The following is a 19637-nucleotide window of genomic DNA, read 5'->3' on the forward strand; positions in this document are numbered from 1 at the left end:
TTCTGCTTGATCATAAAAAATGCAAATGAATGCCCGCAATAGATTTTACTAAATGCTCTAGACCTTGAGTCTCTTTTTATATGTAGTCTGGAGGAACTGACAGTGTTTGGACTCAAATGGACATGTATGAATAGCTAGTGAAAAACATACAACGATACACATCTAAGGACACTTCAGATGTACCGCGCAGAGGCAGGTGGCTGTGGGGTCCACAGTTCTGCTGATGCTGAGCACCTCACTACCCATGCAAACCACTGGTTCTGTTCTGTCTACTACCACATCTTGGAATTGCCTATGTCCAGGCTTCCTCCCCGATCCACACATAAAACCTCCAGGGGGACTTTTCTTAAAGGGTAATTCTAATCAGAAATATTTGACTCATTGAACAGCATCCTTTTGGTCTTCTTAAATCAGTCCTTTCCTCCACAAGGGGACACACTATTCCCACCCTGTATCAAGTATTGAGCCGGATATTGGTTAGTTTAAGGTCACCCAGACAATCCATTGACTTTGCACCTACCGGAGTGCATAGGGAATGCCGTAGAGACATGTATTACAATTCCAGCAGCTCCTCTGAGGGAAGTTTGTATGGGTCCTTATTTTGAAGGATGCTGTCCTGATGAGGAACATCAAGAAAGACTTGTCTGGGGAAAAGATCACTGTGCTGAGACATAAAGGCCAGCAGGAAAAGGAAATGCCTGCTCACCACAGGGAGTGTCATGCAGAAAGAACTGAGCCAGCCACGGCCGTAGGGGGCACAGACAAGGGTGCAAGATGGGAAGAAATATCAACATGGGCATTTATGGGTGACAAGAAAGGTTTTCTTAATCCTCAGAGCAACAGGGAAGCCTTAAGGAGCCTAAGTGAAGGATTGGGAATGGGTTTGTGCCAGACCTGTGTGAGTATCTTAGAGGAAGGCTGGGTGAGACAAGACATCATAGCAGATGTGCCAAATGAGGTGAGAGGCTCTGCGGTCCCTGGGAGGGTGTGGGCACAGGGACATCAGGCTTGTGAAGGAGACAGGGAGCAGGGGTGTGAACTGGAAACCGAGAATGCAGAGAAGTATCCAGAGGAACACCAAGCTTCTGACCATCCTAAGGGCATGGTCTGCGGTGCCATTTATGAGTCCACATTGCTGGATGACATGTCTCCAAGACGTCGGAGAAGAGCAAATACCTAAGTGGAGCTTAGGAAAAGGGGTGGTCTAAAGACACGTGCTGGAGCCATCTGATGTCTGACTCTGTGTGCCCGTATCCACACCGCTGCTTGAACACCTTCAAGATGGAAAACCTCAACAACCAGATAGGCTTTGATGCAAGGATGATGTTCATCCTGCTAGACTAAAAGTTTCCCGAGGCAAATTTGAAATATTCACTCTAATTCTATCCTTCAGTCAAATGGAAGCTCTCTTCTAGCTAATCAGCCTTCAGGAACTGAAAAACAAGAGATGGTATAACATATACCTCTCCTTACCACTTTACTATCCACCTCTCCATCCTAAAAAGATTTATTTTTCCCTTCAGTTTGGTGGTCCAGTTCCTGCTCATGTTGTCAGAGTTGTTACTAGCACACACACAAACACACACACAAAAAAAAAAAAGTCCAAGAAAGCACATCCAAACACTCTACTTCCACTTAGCCTCACCTATCAAGCTTCCCTGGTACCGGGCACTTCTTTTACAAACCTGTGTCTCTTGCTTGTGTGGAGAGGGTATGAAGTCCACCATATGTAAGATTGCAGAATTACCAGGCTGCTGAAGTCAACAAGCTGTCACAGCAGGATTGTCTCACAAGGACCCAGGCCTGAAGGACACTGAGCTTCCTGAGGACCATGATATCCTGTCTCATCTCAGCTACACAAAGTGCACTCACTTCACTCCTGTGGTTTCAATCGTCCCATCATTTCCTCCAATGTGCTGTCCATTTTGTGGAAGTGACCACCTTAGAAAATGCCTGAGAGAGTCTACCAATAAATATCTATATTTAGTTGAGGTGAATAGTTTTATTTAAATCATTTCCTTAAATAGGAAATAAGATGGGTTGGAGAGATGGGTCAGGGCTAGAGTTTAATCCCCAGTACCCATATAAAGCCAGAGGCACAGTGGCACATGCATCTGGAGTTTTTTTTGCACTGGTTGGAGGCCTTGGTGCACCTATTTTTTTCTGTCTCTTCTCTCTATCTCTCTCTACTTACAAATAAATTTTTTAAAATGCTTTTAAAAAAGAGAAAATAAGATGTATTTTAGTCACTTTTTAATTGTCTTTTTGGAAGAAATATGTTATATGTTGTGTATGTAGATATTACTCGTGGAACCTGACTGTAGACCTTCCCTGACCATGTCAGAAGACGGCGTACATCTGAGACTGTCTCTGCATTTTCATAGTCAGTGCTAGAGGGGGATAGGAGCTTTTGATCATCGGGCAGGTGGTCTGTACCTTCAGAAATGCTGTGACATGCATGCCACTTCCCTAATGGACTACTCTTGTCTTCCTTTATCAAACAGACCAGTTCATCAACAGAGGAGCGGGCAGTGCCCGGAGCAGTAGAAGTCAAGACGTGTGTCACATTGCCTTTGGATCCAAAGTTCTTGGACCACCTCCACTCTCCAGCCGAAGGCACAACCTGAGATTGTCCAGTGAGGTGGGAAGATTTTCCCAGCAAGAGCACCGTGGTCAAAGAAGTGACATGGGTTGGGGGAGAAGGAGAGGAAGGCTCTGATTCCATGTCCATCATAGAGCCTTGAATAAGTTTGGAACTAAAAATTTAGATGTAAGACTTCAAAACTGTTCCCTCTGAGTCATGTTAGTATAATTCAAAGCTTTCAGCAGTCCTTTAAACACAGTGCACTGTGCTGTGTTCTTCAAGAGAGTCAAGTCAGGAATAGAAACCATGCAATGAACAAATTCTCAAATATTCTTTTGATTTTCCCTTTTCTTTGAATGTTTTAAATAGCTTATTTATTTGCAAGGAGAGAGAGAGAGAAAGAGAGAATGGGTGCATCAGGGCCTCCAGCCCCTGCAAACAAACTCCAGATGCATTCACCACTTAGAGCATCTGGATTTACGTGGGTACTAGGGATTCAAACCTCAGTCATTAGGCTCTGCCCACAAGTACCGTAACCACTGAGCCATCTCTCCAGACCCTTTCCTTTGAATTTTTCACCATCGCAGTGGTTCTCACTGAGCCCGTGCCCGCTACAATGGAGCATGCAGGGCACGTGAGCTCACCGGGGCCTGTGGGTCAGAGGCTTGATTGTCCCCTGTCATCACATGCCATTTGTCTCCCATTGCTGATTTCTACGGTGTGTTCCCCTTTTGTCATGTTTTTACTAAACTTTCTCATTTTTTCATTTGTTCAAATGTGTTCCAGTTATAGATGCTATAGGAAATGAATGTAATTCCTATATTCTTTATACGCATATTAATTCTGTTTCCTTGTAGACAGTAAGATCCACTGGGTCCAAAAATAGCCAGTTGTGCCAGCAGCCCGCCACGGAGAAGTGTGTTAGCGCCAAGGGGTCAGGCTTGCTGACAGCCGAGCCTGAGAAGCAAGGCGGTAAAGGAAGTCCCGGCCAGACACAGACGGTGCTTCCCCCTGGTAAGAGCCGTGCACACGGCCTGATGGCCAGCAGAAGCAAGGAAAGACTTTCTTGTTAAGATGAGGCAAGTTACAGTCGACAGGAGATCTTAGATCGGGAGAATTACCATCTAATAATGAGAAAGTTGTAGATATTGAAGTACATTTGGAATTCTTATACATACGTTATCTTCCCTAGCTATCATTCTATTTATTCCACAATTTCAAATTGCTAAAATACTCTATATTTTCTGCTTTCTGATAATGGTGCAGAAATAAAATAGCATCCCATTATCACTGTATTTTGGAAACTCCATGTTCATTTTACATTTTCTTACTGTAACTTCATTTTCTGTTTGTATAGTATTCTTTATTTTCTCTCACTGTAAAGAAAGACTTTCATCCCATTTTAAATTGAGAGTTCAACTCAGAGAAGTAAAATGATATGCAATTTATGTTCATTGGAAAGAACTAAGAACAGAATTCAAGGCTTACAACTGTTTTCTAACCTTTCTGCCCTTGTGGGTCCAACGTTAGCCAGAGAGGAAAGAGGAAAGGAGGAACATCTAAATTTCTTGTACTTGATAAGAAATTAATGCTTACTATTACACACAGTGTGCCCGTGGAGATAAGAAAGTGGCCTATGCAAGTGAATGCCATAGATAGGTAGTCCTGGCTCTGCCACCTATTGTATGTGAGGCACTGGTAGTCTATGAGTCACTGGTGTCTGTCTGTGAGGCACTAGTTGTCTGATTCACTGGTTGTGAGGCACCCATTACCTGTGAGGTCACTGGTTGTCTATCTGAGGCACTGGTCGTCTCTGTGAGGCACTCCTTGTCTATGAGACACTGGCTATCTCTGTGAGGGCCTGGAGAAAATCATGAAAAGAAGCCAGGTGTGGTGGGATACACCTGGGACCACAGCACTGGGGAGGTAGAGACAGGAGCATCACTGTGCCTTGCTAGCTAGCAAGTCTCTCCAAATCGGTGAGCTGTTGGCTCAGTATGAGACCCTGTCTCAAAAATAAGGTGGAAAGCAATTGAGGAAGGCACCAGCCTTGACTGCTGACCTGTACATACATGTGCATATGCGTGTGCCTACACACATACAAACACACATGTCCACACACACACTACACACATACCCAAAATAAGTTTTCTATATTGGTTGTCAATACCATTTTTATAATTCTTAATATACAATGTTGAATAAGCAACATCAATCAGATTACTTATGGTCCTCTATAAATGTTATGAATTTTATTCTATGAATAAAATGTATCCATCATATTGAAATCCTAACATTGGAAGAGGAATAAATGCCTGTTTTCTATGAAGGACTCAGTTATGTGTTTGATAGAGTTTTATATTATGTCAGATTGATGCATGTATATTCTCATTGTAGTAATAATTCTATTTACTAAATTATTCCAAGCAATGTATTATACTCTGTTCTGCCTTTTGTTCTTTAATATGGAAACTCCCAGTCCATCTCCCTACTATACACCCACATCCCCCTCAAGAGCCATTGGGAGACAAGAATAATCATAGAAGAAGATTTCGGCTAAAAAGTGCCAGCAAAGAAAGGACAGAGACACCCACTGGTATGGCCTGATTTCAATACTATCTCGGGTCTGTGTTGTAGTCAGGGTAATGGAATCTCTCTGCAGGTTGTAAATTTCAAAGGATTATGGGCCAACTCATTTAAAATACAAATGTCTATTCTATGGGGATTATGAAAATCAAATTTCTGTGGAAGTATTGACCTAATAGAGATTTGCTGGGTGAAACAGACAGTACCAGAGAAAGAGGGGCTCCCTACTTTTATTCTCAATGGCTGAATAAAGCAAATCATTGTTTTCTTTTTTTAAAAAGCCCAATGTGAAAGAAGGAAATTCTTGCCTGTAGAATTTATTATCAAATTTCATTTATGTCTTTTCTTTTGAAATTGGGTTTTTTTTTCCACTATTCTTGTAACATTTCTGTCTATCCCTTTAGATTTGTTGGCATATGATATAATGTAGGGTAAAATTTAAACACTTCACCTAAGCATTGGACAAATATAAGTGACTAATACAGTTATTCCTTTGAGATTGGATTTGAGGCATGTTTGTGTAGGTTTATAAAACATATATTAGCCTATCCTGAATCCAGCCCAAAGGTATCTGTTAGCACAATTTCTCAAAAATATAAGATTCCTGAGTTAACTGAAATTTAGCCTTCAGTGTTTTATGTTATTTCTATAAAAGGGCTGATAGAAAAACTAATACTGTAGTAATGTCCACATCCATTTTCTTAAGTAGATTAAGGAACAAGCTTGGTTTCAAAGAATGATATTTATCAAGAATTATAATTAATAAAAAATAATCTGGAACTCAAGAAAAAAATAAGACCCTTTAAAAATCATACGGGTGCCAGGCGTGGTGGCGCACGCCTTTCATCCCAGCACTTGGGAGGCAGAGGTAGGAGGATCGCTGAGAGTTCGAGGCCACCCTGAGAATACAGAGTGAATTCTAGGTCAGCCTGAGCCAGAGTGAGACCCTACCTCGAAAAACCAAAAAAAAAAAAAAAAAAAAAATCATACGGGTTTATCACATATTATGAAACTTAAATCTGCAACATCCCCAGGCAGAGAGCACAGCAGAGCTCATCTGCAAACATTCCACTGAAAAAATAATAATAAAACTACATGTAAACTATGGTGCTGCTTCTCATTTGCTTTAAATAATCAAATGAACAGTATACCAAATTAAGCCCATTCTTCTAAAATTACTTTTTATAAATACCAAAAAAGTAACAGAATAAAAAATATTTCTTCCAATATAGGCAGCTCTTCAACAAACAAGAGCGAAAGTGAAGGGACTCCCTTCCCTGCCGCCGTCACACAACTGAGAACCGAGCCCGGGAACCCCAGTGCTCCAGAACCCCAGACTCCTGAGGAAGCAGGTTAGGAAAGTATAATTATGCCCAATATTTTGAACTCAGACATTTTGAAAACTTGTGGCACAGCCATTTGCTGGAATTGATCATCTTTTGTAAATATCCTTTCATTAATTTCTTTTTTTTTTATTTATTTACCTACTTGTGAGGAGAGAAAGAGAACTCCAGAGAACAGAGAATGGTCACCTCAGAGCCTTCAGCCACTGCAAATGCACCACTTTGAGCATCTGGTTTTATGTGGGCAGTGGGGAATAGAACCCTAGGCCGCTAGGCTTTGCAGGCAAATGCCTGTAATCACTGAACCATCTCCTTAGCCCTAAATCTCCTTTCTTAACCTCAATTTTATGTCAAACTTTAATGGATAAAAGAGTGTTGTGATTTTTCCAGTTTTAACACCTCAGTTGTCACATTCAGAAGTAAAGTTGCCCTGGCCCTCCCCAGAACCATCACCTATTGCCGTTCCCCACCCCCCATAGCAATGCAGTTTCCTGAGCCCACCAACATATCTTGCCCAGCAGGTGTGAACTCCTTTTACAAAGACAAATTGTTCTTGAGCAAAGGGAAAGGGAACATAAATGAAATTGTTTGTAGTTTGTCAGTCTCATTTATGCAACGTTGAAACCTTCATTAAAATGTTGGGCGTAATTAGTGTCTCTGACACAAATCTGACTGTAGAAAACTAATGAGATGTTTAGGTGATCGTTTTTGTGTGTGTGTGCCTTTATCTTGTTTGCTGCAATATTGTGATTACACAGTAATTTACATATTTCCCAAGAAAACACACCAAATCATTCATTACAATTCATATGGAAATTCATGAAGTAAAAATACAAATTCCAAAACAAAGCTTGTGGTAGAGAGATAATTAGAGTTATTTTGGTGCAAAACACTCCTCTTACTTTGACTTTTTGACAGTAAATAATGTTTGGGCAAATAGGTCATAAAAACTATTTAATGGCATAATGAACATTCCCAGTATCTTCCCCTCCACATTCCTTCACATACCCACATATGTAACTTAATGCTTGCATTTTGGTAATCTTTCAGCATGTCTGAAGCAGGGATTTTTAGGCATTTTTGTCGCTCCTGACCCCTTTTGCCTGAGAAATTTTGGCACAACCTCAGGGATATAGGTATATAAAATAGACACACAAACCAAGTATTTACTGACAATAAATCATAAGGACAATTAGTTTAAAACAGTTCTTTGATACACACATAACTCTACCATTTATTAAAGAGGAAAGAAATCATGTGTGGTGGCACATGCCTTTAATCCCAACACTCGGGAGGCAGAGGTAGTGGGATCATCTCTAGTTCAAGGCCACCCTAAGACTACATAGTGAATTCCTGGTCAGCACTGGCTATAGCAAGACGCTACTTTGAAAAAATCAAAAGCAAACCAAAAAAGAAAAAAAGAGGAAAGAAATTCATATACTGATGAGATGGGTAGGTTTGTTTATTTTTTATGTAAAGAATTAAACCGTGGGGGGCTGTGGAGATAGCTCAATCAGTAAAGTGCTTGCCTTGCAATTATCACGTCCTGAGTTTGATCCTCAGGACCCACATTAATAAAGAAGAGCGTCAGGCTGGAGAGATGGCTCAGCAGCTAAGACAATTGCCTACAAAGGCTAAGGGCCTGAGTTCAACTCCCCAGTGCCCCCATAAAGCCGGAGGCCCAAAGAGGTACATGCATCTGGAGTTCATTTGCAGCACCTGGAGGCCCTGGTGCACCCACTCTCTCGTCTGTCTTCTTTATCTCTCTCTACTTGCAAAAAAATAAATAAAATACTTTAAAAATACTTTAAAAAAATAAAGAGGGAGATAGCTTGGCAGGTAAAGCGCTGGCTGTACAAGCTCAACAACCTGCGCCCACATGAAGTTGGGTGTGGTGGCATGCGCCTGCAGTGCTCGATGTGGAGGTGGACACAGGAGGATCCCTCGGGCCTGCTGGCCAGCTGGTCTAAGCTAACCAGAGAGCCCTAGGTGAGCAACCCTGTCTCGAAAGAGACAGACAGCCTTCCTGAAGGTAACGCCTGAGGTTGTCCTCTGGTCTCCATACACAGGAGCATGCCTATAGAAACGCCCCACCACCACCACACACACACCAAAAACATGAGGCTTGTTTAGTACGATACTGAGTCTTGCTGCAGTAAAAAGAAGATATCAGTAATGCCACCCGTTTTAAATGTGGACGGTTTCCCCCTCTGCAGTGTCATATTAATGAGAGTTCTGTAAAGAGGTGATAATTGTTTCAGACTTACGAGTTTCCTGGCCAGGGTTTCTAGTCAAATGCGGAGGAGGTACAGATGAGTGTCCTGATCTGGGGTAATGTGTTAGCAAACCACAAGATGGTGGACAAAGTGCCTCCCTGGGCTTGGTGGATAAATCTTGGTTTCAGTAACAACCAGCAGCTCTACCCTAATTAGCTGCCTAAAAGAACAGGGTCAAGGAACAGGACTTATTTTTGTCATCTTTCTCAAATGTCAGATGAGTGGATTTTTCCAGAAAATGATGAGGAGACCCCCCATCCCTTGCTCCTGGGTGAGGACTCAGGCACCATGTCATACCTGTGGCCAGAAAGCAGCAAGGACAGCGACCCCGACAGGACAGAGGACACCCAGATGGCCCCAAAGGACATTTTCACTTTTTCATCGAGACCCCGATCAGCGCCTCATGGGAAGACTCAGACCCTGTCCCCAGAGCAGAGCTCACTTGCTCTTGATCTGAAAGAGGAGGAAGGTCTGACAAGGGACGACACCCAGTTGGCGGCAGGTGTCTGCGGTGATGGCGGCAGCGCAGAGGTACGCGGCTTGATGAGCAGAGGCTCAAAGCGGAGTTAGTCCATCAGCTCTGCTCAACACGGAGTCTAGTGGAGATGAAAGGGGGGACATCAACTGCTATTTAGAAAAATGGGGCAGATTGCTCTGTCAGTCAACAGTTCCTTCGAGTTGTCATGGTAACTGGTAAGTTGCTGCCTTTTCATTATCAACAGCCGATTCCATTTTTAATTATGGAAACGAGTTTTGGGTATGTTGATATTTTTCATTTGAATCTTTGCTTCCCAAACTGAGAAATAATTTATACTTTCATTACATGTTAGCAAGACCAGTAAAACACTGACAACACAGTGTCCAGAGTCTCTGGGGAAATGCTTCTGCAGTTGCTAAGCACTGTGGATTGACGGTTTCTGGCTCCCTTCCTCCCCTGCCATCTTTTCACCTTAGACCTATCAGGACTCATTATTTTCCATATGCTCCCAGAATTTCAGGAGCTGTGCCAATTAAAGTTTAGGTAATGAATCATGAATTAGTGTTGGGATTTGCCCTACAGGAGGTGTTCTGTTTGGTATTATTTTAGAATATAAATATAAGTTAGTAAACTGATGCAAAGTTTTTTTTTTAAAGTTTCTGCAACTTGGAAATACTTATTTAAAACCTAAAATCATGATAACTTTATCCTTATGTGAAATAAATGTATGTGTCATTTCTTTAACTTTATTCTTTTTAAAAAAATAACTTATTTGTTTGCAAACAGAGAGAAAAGGAATGGGGTATGTCAGGGCCTCTTGCCACTGCAAATGAACTCCAGACACATGCATCACTTTGTGCATCTTGACGTAGGTACTAGAGAATTGAACCTAGGTTGATGGACTGTGCAAACAAATGCCTTTAAAAACTGGGCCATCATTCCAGCCCTTTGCTTTATTTATAACAAAAGCCATTTGTATTTGCTGGAAAAAATATTTTAAAAGCAGAACAATCAGATTAAAGTTTAGTAACATATGCAAATAATTTAATATAGAAATTATGAAAATATTTTTTAAATTGTTTAATATATGCTTACAAAACCTTTTTAATTATCCTTGTTGAGTGGAAATCCCCTGGTAAACAGCAGGCGAGAGATTAGAGCCATAGTTTATAGGCTAGGAGCCATTGAAAATGTGATGGGACTTTTTTAGCAGTAATTTTTTTTCAGGCAGTAATTATAGGATTTTTTAACATTCAATGAATTTTTTTCAACAAAATATGTACATAGGGTCCTATTTTCACAATATCTTGACTTTTGGATATGGTGAAACAATGAGTAACTCTGAAACAAAAATCTAATGTAGGGGCTGGAGAGATGGCTTAACGTTTAAGGCATTTGCCTGCAAAGCCACAGGACCTCGGTTCAATTCTTCAGAACCTATGTAAGCCAGATGCACAAGGGGGTGCACGCACCTGGTGTTTGTTTGCAGTGGCTAGAGGCCCTGGCGTGCCCATTCTCTCTCCCTCTCTCTCTCTCTCTCTCTCTCTTTCTCTCTCTTTCTCTCTCTCTTCCCCCCTCTCTCTCCCCCTCTTAGATAAATAATTATTAAAAGGCCCCAGTGTGCCCATTTAAAACAAATCTAATGTGAACTCCTTAACACATAGTGCATTTGACTCTAGCAGTTTAAGTGCTGGTGTTAGATAGACACATCTGCCCTTTCACTCCTAAAAACATGAGCTGTAAAGATTATAAAACAAACTATTGTTTTCTAATATGTCCCCTACCAGTCACCAGCAATTCTATATGTTGGATAACATGATCAGCTAATTCATGCTGTTTTGTTACTATAAGAGATAGGCAGGCTGGAGAGATGGCTTAGTGGTAAAGGCACTTGCCTGCAAAGCCAAAGAACCCAGGGTCAGTTCCCCAGAACCCACATAAGCCAGACACATAAAGTAGTGCATGCATCTGGAGTTTGTTTGTAGCAACTGGAAGCCCTGTGTGCCCATTCTCTCTCTCTCTCTTTCTCTCTCTCTCTCCCTCCCTCCCACCCTTTTTCTCTCTTTCTCTATTAAATAAATAAATACATATTTAAAAAGAGAGAGAGGGAGAGAGAGAGACTTTTGTCTGTCCAGTGAGCACACAGTACAGTCTTCCTTTAACCCCAAAAGCTTACTGCAATAATGTAAATTCCACAGCTGATAGGAAATGGCAGTTCTCTGAGAAACAGTGAAGGAAGAATAATGGGAAACTTCCCTGTAAATAGCAACACCTGAGAAACTTACCTCTGCCATCTCTTGGAGGACAATCGAGCTTCATGGGAAAATGAAAAGTACCAGCTTGAATATTCTAATTTGGCATCACTATGTTTTCTTTCTCAACTAGGTGTCTACTTCTGAAACCCTTCATGTTTATTATACAAATGAGTATTTGTTGCCAACTATACGAACCCAAAAATAAATTTGTCACGTACTACCCAAGCACAGTAGTTCTCTCCCCCTGTGCTGTGCCCATCCATGTGACTGGTCGACAGGCTGGGGTTTGTGGGGGGACTGTCTCATGACTGACACCTGCCTAGTCAGCCGTTAGTCACAGTCTACTAAGGCCACCAGAGAAGGGGCAAAAGCCTTGTCACCTTATCAAGTTTCAGAGTCTGCTGTTAGATTAACAAGATGTAAAAGTAAGATATAAAAATGTAGCAAATAGGCTGGAGAGATGGCTTAGTGGTTAAGGCACTTGCCTGTGAAGCCTAAGGACCCTGGTTGGATTCTCCAGGACCCACATAGAATTTGCCATAATAACTTCTTTACAAAGTTGGGTTGTGGGGTTGCTTGTTTGACTTTTGTGGAGGAGTGGTTTAGTTTCCTTGCAGGGTAACTTCTTCTACTTACTGATTGTATAAAACATGGTAAATTGAATTATATACTTGCAGTGTTTATCTACATGTCTTTCAAGTTTGATGAAACATCTGTTTAGTTAATTGAATCATCCTTACCAGTAGTTACATCATTGTAGACTGTTATCATCTCAGAATGAGATAACTGTAAAGGAAAACATAATGTTATGCTGCAAATAATAGTGCACAAATGAGGGTAATTGTATTACCTAATATGAGTGAAGCTTGTAACTTGTAACTATAAGATTTTATTCCATGTTTGACCAGTGAGTATTTTTAAAGGGAAATTAGAAAGATTCAGAAGCATGAGAACCAGGCCAGATTAAATAATGTGATTATGATAGGGAAAAGTGCACATTCAGTACTAAAGATCAGTTTTCATATGATAGCTTTATAGTTTAAATTGGATAATCCACATCCTATGTGATAGTGTGAGAGCCTCAGAAGTGTCTTGTTTGCATTTTCACTTGTCATACACTACTTAGTGAATGTTTTATTCCTAGTCTATGATATATACTAATATGTTTGGCATTCAATTTTGAACTTGTATCTTTTTATTTTTTAATATTTTATTTATTTATTTGAGAGAGAAGAGAGAATGAGAAGACACACCAGGGCCTCTAGCCACTACAAATGAACTCCAGATGCATGCACCACCTTGTGAATCTGGTTTTACATAAGTACTGGGGAATTGAAGCTGGGTCCTTTGGCTTTGTGGGCAAGTGCCTTAACCGCTCACTAAGCCATCTCTCCATCCCTGTAACTTTTTTAAATTTTTATATTATATATATATATACATAAATATATACATAAATATATACATATATTTTTATTGGCAACTTCTGTACTTACAGACAACAAAGCATGGTATTTCCCTCCCCTCCCCCACTTTCCCCTTCATAACTCTGCTCTCCATCATATCCCCTCCCTCTCTCCATTAGTCTCTTTTAATTTGATGTCATAATTTTGTATCTTTTTAAAAAAAATAGCTCATTACAGAAATGTATTTCGTGGTGAGTGATAAAATCAAAACTTCCATGTGAAATCAATCATCTCAGGACAGCTGGCATAACTGGGTGCTGCATGCCCTGTCGCCGTGTGAAAAAAAATCAAGTGTCCTGTAGTTGGCATCTTGCCATGGCTCTCAACATGGCTTCTGGTATATGCATCTAGTTTGCAGTTTGGAAAAGCATTGTATTAACATTTTCTTCATCCCCTAATTCAATTTTATGTAGAAATACAGAACTGTCACTTTTCATCCCAAACTGAAAGGAGATACTCACAAAGCCATATAACTTGTCTTGTTTAACAGCCCAGATTGGAACATTTGGCCCTCAGATGTCCGGGTTGGGGCATGACTCATGTGTACTGACTACCTAGCCCATCCAGATTACGTGGGAAGCTCCTATATCTTGTCTCCATCCAGTGTATGGGAGCCTATGAAGGACAAATGTGTAAATCATAGCCTTAAAGACCTGTTAAGGCCCTTCCTGAAGGTTTTGCTTTCAGACTCTTTTTAGCACTCAGCAATTTAGCTATTTCATTTTATGATTTGTCCTGATATATTATTATGAGAAGACTATTTTTAATATATTGTCTATCATTATTCTGGTGTCTTACAAGTTGTAATTTTATACATTCCCTAGACCTACCAGGCAAGTTTAATATTTATTTTGCATGAGTAGTCCTTTTAGCCAGTTCATATCTTTTTTTTTAATTATTTATTTATTTATTTGAGAGCAACAGACACAGAGAGAAAGACAGATAGAGGGAGAGAGAGAGAATGGGTGCGCCAGGGCTTCCAGCCTCTGCAAACGAACTCCAGACGCGTGCGCCCCCTTGTGCATCTGGCTAACATGGGACCTGGGGAACTGAGCCTCGAACCGGGGTCCTTAGGCTTCACAGGCAAGCGCTTAACTGCTAAGCCATCTCTCCAGCCCTAGCCAGTTCATATCTATGTGTCTGTATTGTTATCTACTGAGGCTCTTCTGTGAAAAAGGCACAAGCCATTTGGTCCCCATGACCTGTATGTGCATGGTTAGAGAGCATCCAGGAGGATTATGTCTAATTCAAAGCTAACATTCCATCATTTTTGTTAAAACACGGGCATTTTAGGATAAACATTTGGTTTTGGACCAGTCGTCTTTTTAAAAATTCTTTAAACTCTTATAAGTTAAAAGAATGTAAACTCTGCCGGGCATGATAGGCAGAGGTAGGAGGATTGCCTTATGTTCAAGGCCACCTACAGAGCAAATTCCAGGTCAGCCTGAGCTAGAGCAAGACCCTACCTCAACCCCCCCCCCAAAAAAAGAGAGAATATAAGGCTGGGCGTGGTTGCACATGCCTTTAATCCCAGCAATGGGGAGGCAGAGGTGGGAGGGTTGCCACAAGTTCGAGGACACCCTGAGACTACATAGTGAATTCCATGTCAGTCTAGCTGCAGTGAGACCCTACTTTGAAAACCCAAAAAAAGGAGACTATAAAATGTGACTCGTTGGGAATCATGGGGTAGCGTTCCTTTCTCATTGCTGCGACAGCACACTCAACCAGAAGCAGCTGATTGGAGGAAACCATCGACTTCTGCCCGACGTTTTGAGGGGAGCTTCATCGCCGCGGAGGGGGCACCAGGCACAGGACTGCAGAGGAAGGAGCTCGGCCAAGTGAGCCGGCGCCCAGTGCACGTGAGGTCCACCTGGGAGACACACTCCTCCCACAAGGAGCCCGCTCCCAAGCTGTCACCAGCTAGGACCAAGTACTCAAAACGCATGAATCTACATGGGACGTCATCCAAACCACCACGTGTGGTTCATCTTTTTAAAAATTGAATTGTCGAGCTGGACTTGGTGGCGCACACCTTTAATCCCAGCACTCAGAGGAAGAGTTAGGAGGATCGCCATGAGTTCTAGGCCACCCGAAGACTACATAGTGAATTCCAGGTCAGCCTGGGCTAGAGTGAGACCCTACCTCAAAAAAACAAACAAAAAAAACTTGAATTGTCTCATCACTCTCCCCAAATGTTCATCTATACTGGTATCTGCCCACCCTACGTGGACACTGAGGTACAGCAGAAGCTATGGGACTGTTGGAGAGCGCGAGCCCAGCCCCAGCGCCTGAGGCGTCTAAGGCACGTGGGTTAGCTCCTTGCTAAGAACCACCACTGCTTCCCTTTGTCTTAGGTCTTTTGACCCAGAGCTAGCTGCTTGACATCCATGGTTCCCTGAGGTATCCAAGAAGTAAGTCCTCCTAGGTGGAAGAGGGCACTGTGAAGACATGTAAGATAAAAATGCATGGCCAGTCACTATCATCAAAGAACTTTTCACTTTATGACTAGAAACAGTCATTTGTGTAAATAACTAGGCTCTTGCATTAACATAAGTATATCTGTACTACCTCCGCCTTTCACAAGCTGTTGTCCAACCAAAAGGAACCATCAGTTAACATCTGAAATGTCTGACAAAAGTCAAAACTTCTGATCACATATCACAATTATAAATTCAAAGCTGCCATCAGAGGTGTGCTTAGAGGACTGGGAAATTGCTCAACTACTAAAGACACTTGCTTGCAAAGCCTAATGGCCGAGGTACAGATCCACAAAGTGGTGCATGCATCTGAAGTTCATTGATAGTGGCAAGAGGCCTGGGCATGCCCATTCTCTTCTCTCTCTTTCTCTCTCTTATCTCTCTCTCCCTCTTCCTCCTTTGCTCCTCCTTCTTTCCTTCCTTCCAAATAAATAAAGAAAATATTAAAAAATAAATTCAAAGTTGCCATCAGAGGTGTGCTTAGAGCCAGGCATGGCAGCACTCATCTTTAATCTCATCACTCAGGAGACTAAAGTAGGCAGATTGCTGTGAGTTCAAGGCCAGCCTGGTCTATAGAGTGAGTTCCAGGTCTGCTTGAGCTAGAGTGACATTCTACTTCAAAAAAAAGATGGCTTAGCAATTAAGGTGCTTGCCCATGAAGCCTAAGGACCCAGGTTCAATACCCATATAAGCCAGATGAATAAGATGGCACACATGTCTGGAGTTCATTTACAACGGCTGCAGGCTCTGATGCACCCATACTCTATCTGCCTCTCTCTCTCTCAAATATATAAATAAATTAAAAAGTTAAAAACAAGCAGCAAAAAAGTAATGTGCTTAGAATATTGTAGATGTGTTCTTTTCTAGAACTGGTAAGAATGTTGCAGAAGACATTGTTTTCTTGGTGGATTTAACTGAAACTCAACTGAAATACAGACAGATGAGATGATCTGCTTTTACAAAGGCTAAAAATAGGATTCTGTCCCAAGTTATTTGACATTAAAGGACCAGGTCCCATCTGCTCTGAGCCAATGGCCCTCAAGGGTCATTAAGATTATCTTTTCAAATGACAACTGAGCACGCCATCCATTTTGTGCATCCAGAAGTCATCATCCAAATGCCCATCTGCGCGTCCTTCTAAGAAACGTGGCTCAGCAGAGGAAGCGGCTCTCCTCGGGGAAATCAGTCTCTTCTTCAGCGTACACACCTGCATGCGCCAGGCTGCAGCTAGTCAGGCAGGGCCTATTGAAGCTCCTGGCGCTGGGGTAGGGTGGAATATTTAACCAGCGGATGCTTCTGGTCCCACAAGACAACTGCTCAAGAGGTTTTTGGTTGTTTTTTTTTTAATAAGTTAAGTCAAAAGCATGTGTTATTTGTTCTTGTGAGAAACTGATGAGCAAATGATTGTAATGTGAAACGGGCATGACGACTCAAAAGCATATTCAGTTGCTATGCAGGTCTGAGTGACTAAGCAACAGGCCAGAGGGAAAAGGTAGTTGATCTTCAGTCAGATCATAGGAAACTGACTTCTCATGGATGCAACAAAAGTATATAATTTATATAGAAAGAAATGATTTTAAAAACGAGTTGCACCCAAATAAACAGTAACTTGTAAAAAAAAAAAAAAAAAAGTAGGGGGTAAAGCTTACCAGAAAGAAAGTATAGGGCGTCACCAGGGCCCATTCTCAGGAAATACTGTCCCATTTTTTTCTCCATTTATTGCCTCTCTAAATGAGCAGCTGAGCCTGGTCACATCAAAATATTCATTAAATTTATTCTCCTTGACTAAATATCATCTTGTCTTTCCCAGTTATGCTAATTCCTCTTTCTGCATCTGGGATGAGTTATAGAATTTGTGGTTCTGAGGGAGCTGGGGAGAGCACGTCTTCGGTGCCTTCACAGGCTCTCAGGTATTATCCCTTTCCGTGTGTTGAAGGTAAGATGGAGGCCGGGAAGACGGCTCGGTGGTTAGGGTGCTTGCCTGTGCAGCATGGGACCCAAGTTCGATTTCCCAGTAGCCACATAGGCCAGATGTGTCTGGAGTTCATTTGCAGTGGCTGAAGGCCCTGATGTGCCCATTCTCTCTTCCTCTCTCCCCCTCTTTCTCTCTCTCTCTTAAATAAACAAACAAAATATTTTTAAGAAATAAAATTGCATAGAAACATATAACCATGGAAATATACCCACCAGGGTATACATCTTCCTCTTGGCTGATCTCCAAACCAGGATACAATTTGATAAATATGTGCACAGAATGTGTGTGTGAGAGAGAGAGAGAGAGAGAGAGACAGAGAGAGAAAAATAATTCTGTGTATAAAATTATTGCTCATGTCAAGCAGAGAAATAAGCTACATCTGATACAAAAAAACTGCTGGAAGGAAAAAAAAGGATGGAAAAAAATGGACTTCTGCATAGGAGTTTCTAAACAAAGTAGTAAATATTTGACTTCCAGCATGTTTGCCATAGTATATCTGCATTTTTTTTGAGTATAATGTATTACCTTTTACTGCATGTAAGTATAACTATTTTTACACTCTTCTCTCTGCCATTGGACTTCATAAATTAAATTTATTCAGCTGGCCAGGCATGGTGGTACATGCCTTTAGTCCTAGGCAGAGGTGGAAGATTGCCATGAATTCGAGGCCAGCCTGAGACTACATAGTGAATTCTAGGTCTGCCTGGGCTAGAGCGAGAACCTACCTCAAAAAAAAAAAAAAAAAAGATGGAGCTGGAGAGAGATCTTAGTGGTTAAGGCACTTGCCTGCAAAGCCTAACAACCCATGTTTGACTCCCTAGTACCCATATAAAGATAGATGTACAAAATGGTACATGCATCCGGGATTAGTTTGCAGTGGCTAAAGGCCCTGTTTGCTCGCTCTCACTCTCTCTCCTCTCTCTCTCTCTCTCTCTCTCTCTCTCTCTCTCTCTCTCTCTCTCTCTTTCTCTCTCCTGTCTGCCTCTATCTGCTTGTAAATAAATAAAATATTTAAAAAAAAAGAAGCCAGGCGTGGTGGCACACACCATTAATCCCAGCACTTAGGAGCCAGAGGTAGGAGGATCACTATGAGTTCGAGGCCACCCTGAGACTACAGAGTGAATTCCAGGTCAGCCTGCGCTAGAGTGAGACCCTACCTCGAAAAAAAAATAAGAAATTTATTTAACTTACACATAAAATATTTTTAAAAATTAGTACATATCAATGACACACCGTGTGGTACTTCAATACACGTACATACCGTTCATGTTTGGGTCAGATCTTGAACTCAACTCTAGCATTTTTATGCTCAAAACTTGTTAAATCCTTCTTGTTGACTCTTTAAAATACCCAGCACATCATTGTTAGCCACGCTTACCCCACAGCGCAGTAGCACACAAGAACTTCACGCGCCTTTCTGCCACGTAGTCTGCTCTGTGTGCGGACTTTCTCACCCGGGTTGTTTCTGTAGTGCGCGGCAGGAGGCTCTCGTCCACGTTGACTGCAAAAGCTCTCAGAGCCGTGCTTGCGAGCTACCCAAGACAACACGTAACCCTCAGCTTCAGCGCCACATACCCGACCCAGTACCTTGTGTACAGGAGGCATGCATTCCACCTCCGAGCTACAGCCCCAGATGAATATTTTTGGTGAAAACATGATAGAAATGAATGAGTTGGGTCTTTTGATTACAGAAATGACATTGCCAGGTATATATAACAGTTATAAAGAATTAAACAGGCTTTTAATATTTTTTACTTGTAAGGAGAGAGAGCAGGAGAAGAAAAAACATGGCTGTAGCAGGCAAACTCCAGATCACTTTTTGCATCCAGTTTTATATGGGTGCTGGGGAAATCAAACTCAAGCCAGGAAGCATTGCAAGCAAGCACCTATAGCCACTGAGCCGTCTCCTAAGCCCATAAATAAGCTGCTTTTTTTATACAAAATTGGAGACTAGATCACACGACATAGCTGTCAGACCAAACTGGAAAGAAAGAAAGAAAGAAAGAAAGAAAGAAAGAAAGAAAGAAAGAAAGAAAGAAAGAAAGAAAGAAAGAAAGAAAGAAAGAAAGAAAGAAGAAAGAAAGAAAGAAAGAAAGAAAGAAAGAAAGAAAGAAAGAAAGAAAGAAAGAAAGAAAGAAAGAAAGAAGGGAGGGAGGGAGGGAGGGGAGACATGAGGGAGGGAGGGAGAGGGAAGGGGAGG

General features: G+C 41.6%; 1 protein-coding gene across 2 annotated transcripts in view; it reads left to right on the forward strand.

The window, feature by feature from the left end:
- Cfap20dc (CFAP20 domain containing) overlaps positions 1-19637 on the forward strand; it is a 252383-nt gene that overhangs the window by 124482 nt on the left and 108264 nt on the right. For both annotated transcript variants that reach the window (XM_045135745.1, XM_045135746.1), the window contains 5 exons: positions 2505-2641; positions 3442-3598; positions 5064-5180; positions 6403-6522; positions 9007-9320. In XM_045135745.1, the coding sequence (XP_044991680.1) occupies positions 2505-2641; positions 3442-3598; positions 5064-5180; positions 6403-6522; positions 9007-9320 (845 nt within the window). The remainder of the gene's footprint in view (positions 1-2504; positions 2642-3441; positions 3599-5063; positions 5181-6402; positions 6523-9006; positions 9321-19637) is intronic.

The sequence above is a fragment of the Jaculus jaculus genome, chromosome 16, assembly GCF_020740685.1.
Source record: "Jaculus jaculus isolate mJacJac1 chromosome 16, mJacJac1.mat.Y.cur, whole genome shotgun sequence".
Taxonomy (NCBI): domain Eukaryota; kingdom Metazoa; phylum Chordata; class Mammalia; order Rodentia; family Dipodidae; genus Jaculus; species Jaculus jaculus.